The 19,849-nt window shown below is 51.6% G+C and overlaps 1 protein-coding gene across 1 annotated transcript in view; it reads left to right on the top strand.

The window, feature by feature from the left end:
- The first annotated feature begins 914 nt into the window (after nt 1-914).
- Nucleotides 915-19,849, top strand: part of nmbr (neuromedin B receptor) — a 42,183-nt gene continuing 23,248 nt past the window's right edge. Inside the window, exons 1-2 of the mRNA XM_056295037.1 lie at nt 915-1,052; nt 4,347-4,562. Coding sequence (XP_056151012.1) covers nt 933-1,052; nt 4,347-4,562 — 336 coding nt within the window. The 5' untranslated portion in view covers nt 915-932. The remainder of the gene's footprint in view (nt 1,053-4,346; nt 4,563-19,849) is intronic.

The following is a 19,849-nucleotide window of genomic DNA, read 5'->3' as shown; positions in this document are numbered from 1 at the left end:
AGTTTATAGCGTATAGATTATAGAGTATAATTTATAGAGTATAGATTATAGAGTATAGATTATAGAGTATTGTTTATAGCATATAGAGTATAGAGTATAATTTATAGAGTATAGATTATAGAGTATAGAGTATAGATTATAGAGTATAGTTTATAGCGTATAGAGTATAGAGTATAGATTATAGAGTATAGATTATTGACTATTGCTAACTGCTCTCTTCTCTCACACATCCTTTGTCTCTCTCTGAATGATGTCTTCTCCGTTCTCTTTTTCTGTGTGTGAATGGTGTCATGTGAGCCTCCCTTGTGTGCCCGTGCAGTCGGGCCTCCTCCCAGGTCTCCGTGGTGACGTTGGTCGCCACCTGGATGCTGCTTAGCATTCCCCTCATCACATTTTCTTTTTATATATCTTATAAATCCAGATAATGTTTGTTTGTTTGGGTTTTTTTACATGGTGATGGTGGTCACGTGGCTCGGGTCCTGGACTGTTCTGGTGGCGTCTGGACTCTGCCTGGCATCCTCCTCATCATACTCTTCATAAATCTTATAATTCATTATAATTGTGTTATCCTGTGTCAGTGTTGTATTGTGTAAACTGTGTAAACACTACATCATGTCATGTTGTGCATCTTGGGAGAGAGCCTCCTCCGCTGCTCTCCCTGAGTTCTCCTCCTGTGTCCTCCCTGTTGAAGGTGTAGGGAGGTGTTCCTTATCCGATGTGAGGGTGTCAGGACAGGATGTTGTGTTGCTGTAAAGCCCCTGAGCCCCGTGTGTCATGTGTGAAGTCGGGCTACACAAATGAAACTGACTTGTCTTGCTTGATGCTTGCTGAGAAAGGCTCCGGTGCCGCTGCCACAAGCCTGATCTGCTAGCTGACGGCCCGTGAACAGAGGCCTCTCTTTCTGTTTCAGGTACAAGGCCATAGTGAACCCGATGGACATCCAGACGTCCAGCGCCGTGGTGTGGACCTGCCTGAAGGCTGTGGCCATCTGGGTCATCTCCATCCTCCTCGCTGTTCCGGAGGCCATTTTCTCACAGGTCGTCTCCATGCAGGTAAAACAGCAGTGAGAACAACACGTAAAACACCAGGCGAGCTTCACAAGGCATCTTATCTCGTCTCCAGTCTCATAACGCTTAATAACATGTAAAACACAACAATAATAATAACATGTAATAATATGTAATAACATGTAAAACACCAGACGAGCTTAACAAGGCATCTTATCTCGTCTCGAGTCTCGTAACGCTTAATAACATGTAATAACATGTAAAACACCAGACGAGTTTAACAAGGCATCTTATCTCGTCTCCAGTCTCATAACGCTTAATAGCATGTAAAACACAACAATAATAACAACATGTAATAACATGTCAAACACCAGACGAGCTTCACAAGGCATCTTATCTCGTCTCGAGTCTCATAATGCTTAATAACATGTAAAGCGCAACAATAATAATAACATGTAATAACATGTAATAACATGTAAAACACCAGACGAGCTTCACAAGGCATCTTATCTCGTCTCGAGTCTCATAACGCTTAATAACATGTAAAACACAACAATAATAACATTTAATAACATGTAAAACACAACAATAATAATAACATGTAATAACATGTAATAACATGTAAAACACCAGACGAGCTTCACAAGGCATCTTATCTCGTCTCGAGTCTCATAACGCTTAATAACATGTAAAACACAACAATAATAACAACATGTAATAACATGTCAAACACCAGACGAGCTTCACAAGGCATCTTATCTCGTCTCGAGTCTCATAACCCTTAATAACATGTAAAACACAACAATAATAACATTTAATAACATGTAAAACACAACAATAATAATATGTAATAACATGTAATAACATGTAAAACACCAGACGAGCTTCACAAGGCATCTTATCTCGTCTCGATCCTCATAACGCTTAATAACATGTAAAACACAACAATAATAATAACATGTAATAACATGTAATAACATGTCAAACACCAGACGAGCTTCACAAGGCATCTTATCTCGTCTCGATCCTCATAACGCTTAATAACATGTAAAACACAACAATAATAATAACATGTAATAACATGTAATAACATGTAAAACACCAGACGAGCTTCACAAGGCATCTTATCTCGTCTCGAGTCTCATAACGCTTAATAACATGTAAAACACAACAATAATAATAACATGTAATAACACGTAAAACACCAGACGAGCTTAACAAGGCATCTTATCTCGTCTCGAGTCTCATAACGCTTAATAACATGTAAAACACAGTAATGATAACATGTAATAACATGTAATAACATGTAAAACACCAGACGTGCTTCACAAGGCATCTTATCTCGTCTCGAGTCTCATAACGCTTAATAACATGTAAAACACAACAATAATAACAACATGTAATAACATGTCAAACACCAGACGAGCTTCACAAGGCATCTTATCTCGTCTCGAGTCTCATAACGCTTAATAACATGTAAAGCACAACAATAATAATAACATGTAATAGCATGTAATAACATGTAAAACACCAAACGAGTTTAACAAGGCATCTTATCTCGTCTCGAGTCTCGTAACGCTTAATAACATGTAAAACACAGTAATAATAACATGTAATAACATGTAAAACACCAGACGTGCTTCACAAGGCATCTTATCTCGTCTCGAGTCTCGTAACACTTAATAACATGTAATAACATGTAAAACACCAGACGATTTTAACAAGGCATCTTATCTCGTCTCCAGTCTCATAACGCTTAATAACATGTAAAGCACAACAACAATAATAACATGTAATAACATGTAATAACATGTAAAACACCAGACGAGTTTAACAAGGCATCTTATCTCGTCTCGAGTCTCGTAACGCTTAATAACATGTAAAACACAGTAATAATATGTAATAACATGTAAAACACCAGACGAGTTTAACAAGGCATCTTATCTCGTCTCGAGTCTCGTAACGCTTAATAAAATGTAAAACACAACAATAATAATAACATGTAATAACACGTAAAACACCAGACGAGCTTAACAAGGCATCTTATCTCGTCTCGAGTCTCGTAACATTTAATAACATGTAATAACATGTAAAACACCAGACGAGTTTAACAAGGCATCTTATCTTGTCTCGAGTCTCATAACGCTTAATAACATGTAAAACACAACAATAATAATAACATGTAATAACATGTAATAACCAATAATAACATGTCATAACATGTAAAACACCAGACGAGCTTAACAAGGCATCTTATCTCGTCTTGAGTCTCGTAACGCTTAATAACATGTAAAACACAACAATAATAATAATAACATGTAATAACATGTAATAACATGTAAAACACCAGACGAGCTTAACAAGGCATCTTATCTCGTCTCGAGTCTCGTAACGCTTAATAACATGTAAAACACAACAATAACAATAACATGTAATAACATGTAATAACCAATAATAACATGTCATAACATGTAAAACACCAGACGAGCTTAACAAGGCATCTTATCTCGTCTCGAGTCTCGTAACGCTTAATAACATGTAAAACACAACAATAATAATAACATGTAATAACATGTAATAACATGTAAAACACCAGACGAGCTTAACAAGGCATCTCATCTCGTCTCGAGTCTCGTAACGCTTAATAACGTGTTATGGCAGTATCCCTCTCCTACCTGACTGGCAGAGGAAGTTGCTTGGTCCAGGAGGAGATAAGAGGACTCCTCTCAGGGCGTTTACTGTAAAAAAGAAGGAATGTCTGAAATCAGCTTTCGTGTTTTGAAAGACTTTCGTTTTTCTAGAGTAAAATGAAAGGAAAACGAAAGGATCAAAAAAGGATTTGTTTTGTTGTTAATTTCATTTGATATCTGCTTAATGATCTGCTGCACTGTCTGTCTCCTCCTTTAACCCCCCTCCTCTCCTCCTTCCTCCTCCCCTCTTCTGCTATCCTTCTTTTATGTCCACTCATCTTCAAACTGGATCGCTCCTTTCTCTCGTCTTCTCCTTTTCACGTGTTGTTTCCATCTCCACTTCTTCCGCATTCCTCACTTTTCCTCCTGTTTTTCTCTTCACGTCTTTTCTCTCTGCTCATCTCTTTTCCTTTCTTTGCTCCTTCCATCTCTTTTTATTCTGTCCTTGTCTCCTTGTTTGTGCTTGTCTCCTTTCCTCTTGTCATGCTTTTGTCTCTCATCTACTGTCATCTTTCCGAAGTTCCTTTCGATCACTTCTCATCTCCTTTCATCTCCTTTCCGCTCCTCATTTCTTTCTTCCCTCACTCCCTTCGTCTTCACTCATCTGCTCTCACCTCTCCTCTCCTCCTTTGCTCTCTCCTCTCTGCAGGGTCACAGGGACAGCGGTAATGTGACCTTTGTGAACTGCGTCCCGTACCCGCTGTCCAATCAGATGCATCCGAAGATCCACTCGGTGATGATCTTCCTGGTTTACTTCCTGATTCCGCTGGTCATCATCTCTGTCTACTACTACCACATCGCACGCACGCTCATCCGGAGCGCGCACGACATGCCGGGAGAGGCCAGCGAGCACTCCAGGAGACAGGTGAGCCAGTCGCACAGCACAAACCACACAACCCCCCTAACACACCACTGACTGCATCACTGACCGCGTGACTGACCGCGTGACTGACTGACCGCATCACTGACCGCGTGACTGACCGCGTGACTGACTGCATCACTGACTGCATGACTGACCGCATGACTGACCACACGACTGACTGGGTGACTGACTGGGTGACTGACTGCGTGACTGACTGGGATACTGACTGGATGACTGACTGGGTGACTGACTGGGAGACTGACTGGGAGACTGACTTGATGACTGACTGGGAGATTGACTGCATAACTGACTGGGAGACTGACTGGGTGACTGACTGGGAGACTGACTGGGTGACTGACTGGGTGACTGACTGGGTGACTGACTGGGAGACTGACTGGGATACTGACTGGGTGACTGACTGGGTGACTGACTGGGTGACTGACTGTGTGACTGACTGGGTGACTGACTGGGTGACTGACTGGATGACTGACTGGGTGACTGACTGTGTGACTGACTGGATGACTGACTGCGTGACTGACTGGGTGACTGACTGGGTGACTGACTGGGTGACTGACTGGGATACTGACTGGATGATTGACTGCGTGACTGACTGGGATACTGACTGGGTGACTGACTGGGTGACTGACTGTGTGACTGACTGGGTGACTGACTGGGTGACTGACTGGGTGACTGACTGGGAGACTGACTGGATGACTGACTGGGTGACTGACTGTGTGACTGACTGGATGACTGACTGCGTGACTGACTGGGTGACTGACTGGGTGACTGACTGGGTGACTGACTGGGATACTGACTGGATGATTGACTGCGTGACTGACTGCGTGACTGACTGGGATACTGACTGGGTGACTGACTGGGATACTGACTGGGATACTGACTGGGAGACTGACTGGGTGACTGACTGTGTGACTGACTGGGAGACTGACTGGGTGACTGACTGGGTGACTGACTGGGTGACTGACTGGGAGACTGACTGGATGACTGACTGCGTGACTGACTGGGAGACTGACTGGGTGACTGACTGCGTGACTGCGTTACTGACTGGGTGACTGACTGCGTGACTGACTGGGATACTGACTGGATGACTGACTGGGAGACTGACTGGATGACTGACTGGGTGACTGACTGGGATACTGACTGTGTGACTGACTGGGATACTGACTGGATGACTGACTGGGTGACTGACTGGGATACTGACTGGATGACTGACTGCGTGACTGACTGCGTGACTGACTGGGTGACTGACTGGATGACTGACTGCGTGACTGACTGGGATACTGACTGGGAGACTGACTGGGTGACTGACTGGGAGACTGACTGGATGACTGACTGGGTGACTGACTGGGATACTGACTGGACGACTGACTGCGTGACTGACTGCGTGACTGACTGGGTGACTGACTGGATGACTGACTGCGTGACTGACTGGGATACTGACTGGGAGACTGACTGGGAGACTGACTGTGTGACTGACTGGGTGACTGACTGGGTGACTGACCGCATGACTGACCGACTGACTGCATCACTGACTGCATGACTGACCGCATGACTGACTGGGTGACTGACTGGGAGACTGACTGCATGACTGACTGGGAGACTGACTGGGTGACTGACTGTGTGACTGACTGGATGACTGACTGCGTGACTGACTGGGTGACTGACTGGGTGACTGACTGGGTGACTGACTGGATGATTGACTGCGTGACTGACTGCGTGACTGACTGGGATACTGACTGGGTGACTGACTGGGATACTGACTGGGATACTGACTGGGAGACTGACTGGGTGACTGACTGTGTGACTGACTGGGAGACTGACTGGGTGACTGACTGGGTGACTGACTGGATGACTGACTGGGAGACTGACTGGATGACTGACTGCGTGACTGACTGGGTGACTGACTGGGTGACTGACTGCGTTACTGACTGGGTGACTGACTGCGTGACTGACTGGGATACTGACTGGATGACTGACTGGGAGACTGACTGGATGACTGACTGGGTGACTGACTGGGATACTGACTGTGTGACTGACTGGGATACTGACTGGATGACTGACTGGGTGACTGACTGGGATACTGACTGGATGACTGACTGCGTGACTGACTGCGTGACTGACTGGGATACTGACTGGGAGACTGACTGGGTGACTGACTGTGTGACTGACTGGGAGACTGACTGGGTGACTGACTGGGAGACTGACTGGATGAGTGAGGCCCTGACTTAGTGACATGGTGAGCTCCCACTCCCTTTAGAAAATCATTTCCAGGACATTTCCACGATCTTGCTTCGGTACACGACAGCGGTTGCGGACAGAAGGTCAAGTCATTCTGTACTGACCAGGAGTGGGTGAAGGCTTTTGTTCCCACTAAGCACCCGTGTCTCCTGATCCAGCTCCTCAGGAAGACTCTGCTGGTTGATTAGTGGGATCAGGTGGGTGACTGCTTGGTGGGAACAAAAGCCTTCACTCAAACTGGCCCGTTCTGGATGAGACTGCCCACCCTGCTCTAGGTGGACCGTCAGTGAACATCACACACTGACGTCACATCTCAAAGTATGGCACAAATATCTCATCTCAGTGGGTAGAAATACGAGTTATTAACCTATTTTTACAATTTTCCACGACCTCAATAATATCCCCAGGACAATTTGGTCAATTTCCAGCTTTTTCCCACGACTGGAAACTAGTCTCTAAATGTCTGGGATTTCCAGGACTGTGTGTATGAGATGGCTGGCATGGCGGATTATTACTGTACTTGAAGGACCCTTGGGTTTGTCTCAAAGTTATTTCCCTGTTCTGCAGCACCACAGGGGCTTCCTGGTGAAGTGATACCGACACATGCCCTGTGAAATAACAGAAACAGTCTTTAATTCAAAACCACATCAGGTTTTGGTTTTTTGGAGATATTAATCCTATTTCCACAAGTGTTAAATGTAGAACATTGTATTTTACCCTAAAGCGGGTTGCAAGTGCGGGACCCGATCCAAAACAGAACTGTGCCAAAACAGCACAGGCACTGCTTTGAGATGAACCCAGCTGTGAGTATTTAGGAATGTACTCCTGGTATCTCGTACTTAGGGCTTGTCACAGGCCTGCCTGTGTGGAGTCTGCACATCCTCCATGGTTCGGGGGGAGGGGCTTAAAGAGAGTTATTCTGGCACGGGTAACCTTCCGACTTCAGCGGTTCTGTTAACGTTTCATCAAGTGTGCGAGTCCGTTTCCTGCGATCCGTGCTTGTTCCCTGAGACTTTTCATCTGGAGGATAGCTTTGGCGAGCGTGTGTCTGCGGCCCTTCCTGAACTTCAGTGTTCTTCCCGTGTTCACCAGGCTTTCCGCACACACTCCCAACACGTGGCAGGACCACTGCAGTCGAAATTTGTCCATAGCTGTGAACCGTGTGTGTGTGTGTGTGTGTGTGTGTGTGTGTGTGTGTGTGTGTGTGTGTGTGTGAGTGTCCTTTGATGGACGGATGACCTATCCAGGGTGTCTCCCTACCTCCCACCTAATGCATGCTGGGATGGACTCCACAAATGAACAAATGAATGGGGGAAGGGCACTGGCAGGTGAGTACGTGAGGACTCGTCAAGATGAACACGTCCAAGACTGGAAGACGTGCACACAGACTCACAAACAAGCCAAGCGGCCGCACGTCTTCAGCCCCGCCGCTCAGTTGGCGGCCCAGCGTGCAGCAGGCTTCTCACACCTCCTGCGGGCTTCTCACACCTCCTGCGGGCTTCTCACACCTCCTGCGGGCTTCTCACACCTCCTGCGGGCTTCTCACTCCTCCTGCGGGCTTCTCACGCCTCCTGCGGGCTTCTCACACCTCCTGCGGGCTTCTCACACCTCCTGCGGGCTTCTCACGCCTCCTGCGGGCTTCTCACTCCTCCTGCGGGCTTCTCACTCCTCCTGCGGGCTTCTCACGCCTCCTGCGGGCTTCTCACGCCTCCTGCGGGCTTCTCACGCCTCCTGCGGGCTTCTCACACCTCCTGCGGGCTTCTCACACCTCCTGCGGGCTTCTCACACCTCCTGCGGGCTTCTCACTCCTCCTGCGGGCTTCTCACACCTCCTGCGGGCTTCTCACACCTCCTGCGGGCTTCTCACACGTCCTGCGGGCTTCTCACACCTCCTGCGGGCTTCTCACACCTCCTGCGGGCTTCTCACACCTCCTGCGGGCTTCTCACTCCTCCTGCGGGCTTCTCACGCCTCCTGCGGGCTTCTCACACCTCCTGCGGGCTTCTCACTCCTCCTGCGGGCTTCTCACACCTCCTGCAGGCTTCTCACACCTCCTGCGGGCTTCTCACACCTCCTGCAAGCTTCTCACACCTCCTGCTGCCTCCTCCGCCAGCTGAAAAGACCTCGCTGATGTTCGGCACAGACGGGTGAAGATGACTGATGCAGGGAGACTGCAGAGGATGGTCATTATGACCGGCACGGTAGTCAGAGTACCAGTACCACTACTACCAGTACCACTACTGCCGCTAACAGCAGCAGCAGCAGTAGTGGTGGTAGTAGTAGTGGTATCAGTAGTAGTAGTAGAAGTAGTACTAGCAGTAGTAGTAGTAGTTGCAGTAATTATAGTAGTAGTACCAGTAATAATAGTAGTAGTAGTAGAAATAGCAGTAATGATGGTAATGGACTGGACCTGACTACAAGGCTACCGTGCTCACCTCCTGTCTCCTCTTGCTGGTCCTCCCTGAAATGGATTTCCGGATCTTCACTCTCTCATAACCAGCACAGCCTGCAGTGATGGGCCGGACCTTTTCTATTCTACAGGCCAGACACTCTCCACCCGGGTCATAACCCGCACAGACGGGCCGGACCTTTTCTATTCTACAGGCCAGACATTCTGCACCCGGGTCATAACCCGCACAGACGGGCTGGACCTTTTCTATTCTACAGGCCAGACATTCTCCACCCGGGTCATAACCAGCACAGACTGCAGGGACGGGCCGGACCTTTTCTATTCTACAGGCCAGACATTCTCCACCCGGGTCATAACCAGCACAGACTGCAGCGACGGGCCGGACCTTTTCTATTCTACAGGCCAGACATTCTCCACCCGGGTCATAACCAGCACAGACGGGCCGGACCTTTTCTATTCTACAGGCCAGACATTCTCCACCCGGGTCATAACCAGCACAGACTGCAGGGACGGGCCGGACCTTTTCTATTCTACAGGCCAGACATTCTCCACCCGGGTCATAACCAGCACAGACTGCAGTGACGGGCTGGACCTTTTCTATTCTACAGGCCAGACATTCTGCACCCGGGTCATAACCAGCACAGACTGCAGGGACGGGCCGGACCTTTTCTATTCTACAGGCCAGACATTCTCCACCCGGGTCATAACCAGCACAGACTGCAGGGACGGGCCGGACCTTTTCTATTCTACAGGCCAGACATTCTGCACCCGGGTCATAACCAGCACAGACTGCAGGGACGGGCCGGACCTTTTCTATTCTACAGGCCAGACACTCTCCACCCGGGTCATAACCAGCACAGCCTGCAGGGACGGGCTGGACCTTTTCTTTTCTATTCTACAGGCCAGACATTCTCCACCCGGGTCATAACCAGCACAGACTGCAGCGACGGGCCGGACCTTTTCTATTCTACAGGCCAGACATTCTCCACCCGGGTCATAACCGGCACAGACTGCAGCGACGGGCCGGATCATTTCTATTCTACAGGCCAGACATTCTCCACCCGGGTCATAACCAGCACAGCCTGCAGGGACGGGCTGGACCTTTTCTTTTCTATTCTACAGGCCAGACATTCTCCACCCGGGTCATAACCAGCACAGACTGTAGCGACGGGCCGGACCTTTTCTATTCTATTCTACAGGCCAGACATTCTCCACCCGGGTCATAACCAGCACAGCCTGCAGCGACGGGCCGGACCTTTTCTATTCTACAGGCCAGACATTCTCCACCCGGGTCATAACCCGCACAGACTGCAGCGACGGGCCGGACCTTTTCTATTCTACAGGCCAGACATTCTCCACCCGGGTCATAACCAGCACAGACTGCAGCAACGGGCCGGACCTTTTCTATTCTACAGGCCAGACATTCTCCACCCGGGTCATAACCAGCACAGACTGCAGCGACGGGCCGGACCTTTTCTATTCTACAGGCCAGACATTCTCCACCCGGGTCATAACCAGCACAGCCTGCAGGGACGGGCCGGACCTTTTCTATTCTACAGGCCAGACATTCTCCACCCGGGTCATAACCAGCACAGACTGCAGCGACGGGCCGGACCTTTTCTATTCTACAGGCCAGACATCCTCCACCCGGGTCATAACCAGCACAGCCTGCAGGGACGGGCCGGACCTTTTCTATTCTACAGGCCAGACATTCTGCACCCGGGTCATAACCAGCACAGACTGCAGCGACGGGCCGGACCTTTTCTATTCTACAGGCCAGACATTCTCCACCCGGGTCATAACCAGCACAGACCGCAGGGACGGGCCGGACCTTTTCTATTCTACAGGCCAGAAATTCTCCACCCGGGTCATAACCAGCACAGACCGCAGGGACGGGCCAGACCTTTTCTATTCTACAGGCCAGACATTCTCCACCCGGGTCATAACCAGCACAGACTGCAGCGACGGGCCGGACCTTTTCTATTCTACAGGCCAGACATTCTCCACCCGGGTCATAACCAGCACAGACTGCAGCGACGGGCCGGACCTTTTCTATTCTACAGGCCAGACATTCTCCACCCGGGTCATAACCAGCACAGACTGCAGCGACGGGCCGGACCTTTTCTATTCTACAGGCCAGACACTCTCCATCCGGGTCATAACCAGCACAGACTGCAGCGACGGGCCGGACCTTTTCTATTCTACAGGCCAGACATTCTCCACCCGGGTCATAACCAGCACAGACTGCAGCGACGGGCCAGACCTTTTCTATTCTACAGGCCAGACATTCTCCACCCGGGTCCTAACCAGCACAGACTGCAGGGACTGGCCAGACCTTTTCTATTCTACAGGCCAGACATTCTCCACCCGGGTCATAACCAGCACAGACTGCAGGGACGGGCCGGACCTTTTCTATTCTATTCTATTCTACAGGCCAGACATTCTCCACCCGGGTCATAACCAGCACAGACTGCAGGGACGGGCCGGACCTTTTCTATTCTACAGGCCAGACATTCTCCACCCGGGTCATAACCAGCACAGACTGCAGCGACGGGCTGGACCTTTTCTATTCTACAGGCCAGACACTCTCCACCCGGGTCATAACCAGCACAGACTGCAGGGACGGGCCGGACCTTTTCTATTCTACAGGCCAGACACTCTCCACCCGGGTCATAACCAGTGGAGTAAGATTATCTCTCAAACACCCGAAGACGCGATAACCGTTGTGATAACAGGACGGCGGTGACGTAACTTCCACATGACGCCTCCGCAGCGTCTCTCAGAATTAAAGGAACATTCCGCATAGTTTCTTGATGGCAACACGTTTTACTTCACGTGGGAGTTCACACTGAGGTGGCTGATACTTCAGGAGGACAGAAGAATAACTTTCTTTTAAACAATATATTTATTGGTTTTTCATTGTGTACAGACTGCAGCAACAGTCATGTATTTTAAGAGTGGAACATACAGCACAAGGACAACAAACATGGCCGTGTGTGTGGACTGCCGTCCTACCTTTGCACAGTTGAAGACTGACGTTACCCGACTGCAGGCTGAACTCAGGGAGAAGGACAAGTTAATCCCGGACCCATCATCCGTGGCCACAGTGCAGTCAGAACACCTCTCTCTTCTGGGCAGACAGAGGGGCGCCAGCCCGTCCTGCCCCCCAGACCCAACAGTATCGACCCAGGACAATGACACCACTATTCCGTGGTCTGGAGGTGAAGCGATCCACTCTCCAGGCCTCTCTACCCTGGGGGAGGACATGTGGCTCAGCCTTGGAGCAAAACCTAAGACCCAAGTTTGCTCAACGCGCCATCCATCCCAGAGCCTTGAGTCCAGGTTAAGAACTGTAAAAACCACCTGGCTAAACACCACCTCCAACCACTTCCAAATGAGGCTTTCCAGCTTGGAAATACATTTCAAGTCTTGGAAAATCTGACCTCCCCAACTCCCCCAGTACACTCTGATCCGGCTAGCTGTCCCTCCTCCGCTGCTCCTCCTGACCTTTCAGCAAATGGATTTGACATTCTGGACAACAAAGACTTCCCTCTGCTGACCGGTGTGTCGCATCCAGGAGCGGAACGCTCACACTGCTCACCACCGACTACTGCTCACCACCGACTACTGCTCACCACCGACTGCTGCTCACCACCGACTGCTGCTCACCACCGACTACTGCTCACCACCGACTGCTGCTCACCACCGACTACTGCTCACCACCGACTGCTGCTCACCACCGACTACTGCTCACCACCGGCTGCTGCTCACCACCGACTACTGCTCACCACCGACTGCTGCTCACCACCGACTGCTGCTCACCACCGACTACTGCTCACCACCAGCTGCTGCTCACCACCGACTGCTGCTCACCACCGACTGCTGCTCACCACCGGCTGCTGCTCACCACCGGCTGCTGCTCACCACCGACTGCTGCTCACCACCGACTACTGCTCACCACCGACTACTGCTCACCACCGACTACTGCTCACCACCGACTACTGCTCACCACCGACTGCTGCTCACCACCGACTGCTGCTCACCACCGACTGCTGCTCACCACCGACTGCTGCTCACCACCGACTGCTGCTCACCACCGACTGCTGCTCACCACCGACTGCTGCTCACCACCGGCTGCTGCTCACCACCAGCTGCTGCTCACCACCAGCTTCTGCTCACCACCGGCTGCTGCTCACCACCTGGATCCCGAAAAGAAACCTCATCCGTTCCACGTAGGTTGTTGAAGGAGGCAGTGTCCAAACACTCTGCCGGCTCTAAACTGGCCACTGGCGGCCCCCCCCCCCCCGGTGCTGTGTCCCCCACACTGGCTGGGAGCCTCCATCCACCAGTGTATGGTGGTCGGGTGTGCTCTTGTACTGCACCCATCCCACAGCCACCTTCTGTCGTAGTTGTGGGTGACTCCATCATCAGGGACGTCAGGTCGACCAGAGCTGCAACATGCTGCTCTCCAGGTGCCAAGGTAAAGGACCTTCCGGTAGAACTTCCTGGTCTGCTCTCCCAATATACCTCTGTTGACAACGTCGTCGTTCACGTTGGCCCACATGATGTTCCGCGGCAGCAGTCAGAGCTTTTCAAATCGGATGTCATGCCTCTTCTTAACCTTCCAAAACTTGGTAAGAAGGAAGTCGTTATCTCTGGCCCACTTCCCACTTCCGGCCGTGGCGTTGGTCGTGTTAGCATACTGCTGCAGCTCCCCCCTGGCTCCAGCCGCAGTGCTGCAGTGCTCTCGTTTACAGTTTGGCTTTATGAACAGTTTTACTCTGTTCTGGGAGTGCTCTTCTATTTTTAAACGTCATGGACTCCGTCCAAAGCCAGCAGGCTCCCGGATGCTGCTGGCTGCAAACCTGCTTTATTGCCTTGTCTCCAACTCTCGTGTTTGTGCTGTTGACGATAACGTCTGGCGCCCGCAAACAGGGGCGGACGGCCCCGTCACTACCTGGCGTCCGCAGGAGCAGCAGAGTGGTTTCACGGTCCCGTCACTACCTGGCGTCCGCAGGAGCAGCAGAGTGGTTTCACGGCCCCGTCACTACCTGGCGTCTGCAGGAGCAGCAGAGTGGTTTCACGGCCCCGTCACTACCTGGCGTCCGCAGGAGCAGCAGAGTGGTTTCACGGCCCCGTCACTAACTGGCGTCCGCAGGAGCAGCAGAGTGGTTTCACGGTCCCGTCACTACCTGGCGTCTGCAGGAGCAGCAGAGTGGTTTCACGGTCCCGTCACTACCTGGCGTCTGCAGGAGCAGCAGAGTGGTTTCACGGCCCCGTTACTACCTGGCGTCCGCAGGAGCAGCAGAGTGGTTTCACGGCCCCGTCACTACCTGGCGTCCGCAGGAGCAGCAGAGTGGTTTCACGGCCCCGTCACTACCTGGCGTCCGCAGGAGCAGCAGAGTGGTTTCACGGTCCCATCACTACCTGGCGTCCGCAGGAGCAGCAGAGTGGTTTCACGGCCCCGTCACTACCTGGCGTCCGCAGGAGCAGCAGAGTGGTTTCACGGTCCCGTCACTACCTGGCGTCTGCACACAGGGGCGGACGGTCCCGTCACTACCTGGCGTCCGCAGGAGCAGCAGAGTGGTTTCACGGCCCCGTCACTACCTGGCGTCCGCAGGAGCAGCAGAGTGGTTTCACGGCCCCGTCACTAACTGGCGTCCGCAGGAGCAGCAGAGTGGTTTCACGGTCCCGTCACTACCTGGTGTCTGCAGGAGCAGCAGAGTGGTTTCACGGTCCCGTCACTACCTGGCGTCTGCAGGAGCAGCAGAGTGGTTTCACGGCCCCGTTACTACCTGGCGTCCGCAGGAGCAGCAGAGTGGTTTCACGGCCCCGTCACTACCTGGCGTCCGCAGGAGCAGCAGAGTGGTTTCACGGCCCCGTCACTACCTGGCGTCCGCAGGAGCAGCAGAGTGGTTTCACGGCCCCGTCACTAACTGGCGTCCGCAGGAGCAGCAGAGTGGTTTCACGGTCCCGTCACTACCTGGCGTCTGCAGGAGCAGCAGAGTGGTTTCACGGTCCCGTCACTACCTGGCGTCTGCAGGAGCAGCAGAGTGGTTTCACGGCCCCGTTACTACCTGGCGTCCGCAGGAGCAGCAGAGTGGTTTCACGGCCCCGTCACTACCTGGCGTCCGCAGGAGCAGCAGAGTGGTTTCACGGCCCCGTCACTACCTGGCGTCCGCAGGAGCAGCAGAGTGGTTTCACGGTCCCATCACTACCTGGCGTCCGCAGGAGCAGCAGAGTGGTTTCACGGCCCCGTCACTACCTGGCGTCCGCAGGAGCAGCAGAGTGGTTTCACGGTCCCGTCACTACCTGGCGTCTGCACACAGGGGCGGACGGTCCCGTCACTACCTGGCGTCCGCAGGAGCAGCAGAGTGGTTTCACGGCCCCGTCACTACCTGGCGTCCGCAGGAGCAGCAGAGTGGTTTCACGGCCCCGTCACTAACTGGCGTCCGCAGGAGCAGCAGAGTGGTTTCACGGTCCCGTCACTACCTGGCGTCTGCAGGAGCAGCAGAGTGGTTTCACGGTCCCGTCACTACCTGGCGTCTGCAGGAGCAGCAGAGTGGTTTCACGGCCCCGTTACTACCTGGCGTCCGCAGGAGCAGCAGAGTGGTTTCACGGCCCCGTCACTACCTGGCGTCCGCAGGAGCAGCAGAGTGGTTTCACGGCCCCGTCACTACCTGGCGTCCGCAGGAGCAGCAGAGTGGTTTCACGGTCCCATCACTACCTGGCGTCCGCAGGAGCAGCAGAGTGGTTTCACGGCCCCGTCACTACCTGGCGTCCGCAGGAGCAGCAGAGTGGTTTCACGGTCCCGTCACTACCTGGCGTCTGCACACAGGGGCGGACGGTCCCGTCACTACCTGGCGTCCGCAGGAGCAGCAGAGTGGTTTCACGGTCCCGTCACTACCTGGCGTCTGCAGGAGCAGCAGAGTGGTTTCACGGTCCCGTCACTACCTGGCGTCTGCAGGAGCAGCAGAGTGGTTTCACGGTCCCGTCACTACCTGGCATCCGCAGGAGCAGCAGAGTGGTTTCACGGTCCCGTCACTACCTGGCGTCTGCAGGAGCAGCAGAGTGGTTTCACGGTCCCGTCACTACCTGGCGTCTGCAGGAGCAGCAGAGTGGTTTCACGGTCCCGTCACTACCTGGCATCCGCAGGAGCAGCAGAGTGGTTTCACGGCCCCGTCACTACCTGGCGTCCGCAGGAGCAGCAGAGTGGTTTCACGGCCCCGTCACTACCTGGCGACCGCAGGAGCAGCAGAGTGGTTTCACGGTCCCGTCACTACCTGGCGTCTGCACACAGGGGCGGACGGTCCCGTCACTACCTGGCGTCCGCAGGAGCAGCAGAGTGGTTTCACGGTCCCGTCACTACCTGGCGTCCGCAGGAGCAGCAGAGTGGTTTCACGGTCCCGTCACTACCTGGCGTCTGCAGGAGCAGCAGAGTGGTTTCACGGTCCCGTCACTACCTGGCGTCTGCAGGAGCAGCAGAGTGGTTTCACGGCCCCGTCACTACCTGGCGTCCGCAGGAGCAGCAGAGTGGTTTCACGGTCCCGTCACTACCTGGCGTCCGCAGGAGCAGCAGAGTGGTTTCACGGTCCCGTCACTACCTGGCGTCTGCACACAGGGGCGGACGGTCCCGTCACTACCTGGCGTCCGCAGGAGCAGCAGAGTGGTTTCACGGTCCCGTCACTACCTGGCGTCTGCAGGAGCAGCAGAGTGGTTTCACGGCCCCGTCACTACCTGGCGTCTGCAGGAGCAGCAGAGTGGTTTCACGGCCCCGTCACTACCTGGCGTCTGCAGAAGCAGCAGAGTGGTTTCACGGCCCCGTCACTACCTGGCGTCCGCAGGAGCAGCAGAGTGGTTTCACGGCCCCGTCACTACCTGGCGTCTGCAGGAGCAGCAGAGTGGTTTCAGGTTTGGTTCCGTTGTAAACCAAACTTATTCAGGTGCTTTGGTGGGTTCGGTCCATCATACCAGAGACTGTCCCTCTGCCATACTACTTCCTGTAATAATAATAAACCATAGACACGGACCCTGCCATCTCCCTGGAACATGCAGGGAGCTCAACAGTGTATCACCAGTTCAGACTTCAGTTATCAGTCCCCCACAAAGCCAGGCACCTCACACAACAAAGATGGCTACATTAAACGTCAGGTTGCTAACTAATAAGTCATATTTAGTTATTGATCTTATAAGTACCTATAACCCGGACTTCACCCTACTGGCCGAGACCTGGCTGGATAGAAATGGCGCAGTGGCGCTTATTGAGACTGCGCCTCCTGGCTTCAAATCCCTCCAGACCACCAGATGTGATGAGAGAGGCGGTGGAGTAGCTGCTGTCTTCTCTGATCCCTACAGCTGCACAGAAATCCCCCTCGGCAAACTCACGTCTTCTGAACACCTTGCTCTTACCACACATTGTACTGCTACGACTTTAATAACTACCGTCTATCGACCACCAACATCTAAACATGGCTTTCTCGAGGAATTCTCGGAGCTACTGTCTGTGGTTTCCACTGACTAGGATTGTCTCATCATCCTGGGTGATTTTGATGTTCATGTTGACAATCAAACAGACCCCGATGCTAGAAACCTAATTGGCTTACTGGAGGCATCTGCTCTCACTCAGCATGTTTCCGGACCCACCCACAATAAGGGGCATACTCTAGACTTAGTGGTCCTATCAAAAGGACTTGATATTACGGTACCCCGTGTCATGGATGTTGCTGTCTCTAATCACTGTTGTATATTTGTTGAAGTGTCAGCTCTTCCTGTACAACAGAAGAGCACTTGAATAATCAAAACACGCTTCATTGATAATAACACAATTGAAACCTTCCAGAAAACTGTAAATGAGTTGTCGCCGCTCATGTCATCACAAACTGAGGATCTTGTGAACGACTTCGACTCAAAAATACCAAATATCTTTGACAACATTGCACCTGTTAAAACTAAAAACATAGAAAAACAAGAAGCCCCCTGGAGAAAGGGGGTGGTTATTAGGCAGCTTAAGAGAGTCTGTCACAGGCAGAAGGACAGTGGAGAAAGACTAAACCTCAGGTTCAAGGACAGACTCAACAAGTACTGCAAAGAAATTAAACAGGCCAGACAGTCTGTTTTCTCTAAAATCATTAATGAAAATATTAACAATAGTAAAGTGCTTTCCTCCACTACTGACCGACTTATTAATCCACCATCTCCAAACCCATCAGAGATACTGGCCACTCAAACTTTATGTGAGCAATTCGCTACATTCTTCAATAACACAATTACTGCCATTAGACAGAACATTAGTGCCTCAAGATCCAGTAATGAACCTGCCCTCCAGTTCTGCAGAAATATCCCTGGCGCCATGTCTCACTTTGACACTCTAGATCCTCTCCCTACCACATTTTTTAAAATGTTTTTAATTGCTTAGCACATGATGTTTTGGAAATGATTAACTACTCTCTTCAGGCAGGTATAGTGTTTCCTGCAGCACTTAAGACAGCAGTCGTTAAACCACTTCTGAAGAAGAGTAATCTTGATGTGACAGGTATTGCCAACTACAGGCCCATCTCCAACTCACCATTCCTCAGCAAAATCCTTGAAAAACCAGTTTATTCTCGAGTGAATAACTATTTAATATCTAACAACCTTCTAGGCATGTGTCAGTCAGGTTTTGATCTCACCAGAGCACAGAAACAGCACTTATCAAAGTTGTGTATGATCTGCATATGAGCACTGATTCTAATAAATGGTCTGTTCTTGTGCTCCTGGATCTCAGTGCTGCTCTCGACACTGTTGATCATGACATTTTGCTAGAGAGATTAGGAAAATGGGTCGGCCTTTCTGGCCCGGTTCTCAGCTGGTTTAGAGCATACCTTCACTACCTACACTACCTACCTAGTGAAGAAAAACCTTCTCAAAAAGGACTTTTTTTTCTATCCCAGTTGTACTCGGCCAATTACCCCGCTCTTCCGAGCCGTCCCGGTCTCTGCTGCACCCCCTCTGCTGATCCAGGAGGGCTGCAGACTACCACATGTCTCCTCCCATACATGTGGAGTCACCAGCCGCTTCTTTTCACCTGACAGTGAGGAGTTTCACCAGGGGGGCGTAGCACATGGGAGGATCATGCTATTCCCCCCAGTTCCCCCTCCCCCCTGAACAGGCGCCCCGACCGACCAGAGGAGGCGCTAGTGCAGCGACCAGGGCACATACCCACATCTGGCTTCCAACCCGCAGACACAGCCAATTGTGTGTGTAGGGACGCTGGACCAAGCCGGAGGTAAGACGGGGACTCGAACCGGGATTTTTCAGATCGACTGCAAAGACATCTCAGCTTGTGCAGACACTTTAGAGCACAGCATGTCACTGATGGTGTAGCACAGGCCGCCTGAGTAACTAAATACACACAGTGTGGGCCACATGTACACACAGTGTGGGCCACATGTACACACAGTGTGTAGGCCACATGTACACACAGTGTGGGCCACATGTACACACAGTGTGGGCCACATGTACACTCACTGTGTGGGCCACATGTACACACAGTGTGGGCCACATTACACACAGTGTGGGCCACATGTACACTCACTGTGTAGGCCACATGTACACACAGTGTGGGCCACATTACACACAGTGTGGGTAC

Source organism: Lampris incognitus, chromosome 15 (genome assembly GCF_029633865.1).
Source record: "Lampris incognitus isolate fLamInc1 chromosome 15, fLamInc1.hap2, whole genome shotgun sequence".
In the NCBI taxonomy this organism is placed as follows: Eukaryota; Metazoa; Chordata; class Actinopteri; order Lampriformes; family Lampridae; genus Lampris; species Lampris incognitus.
This window is presented reverse-complemented; position numbering and strand designations above follow the sequence as displayed.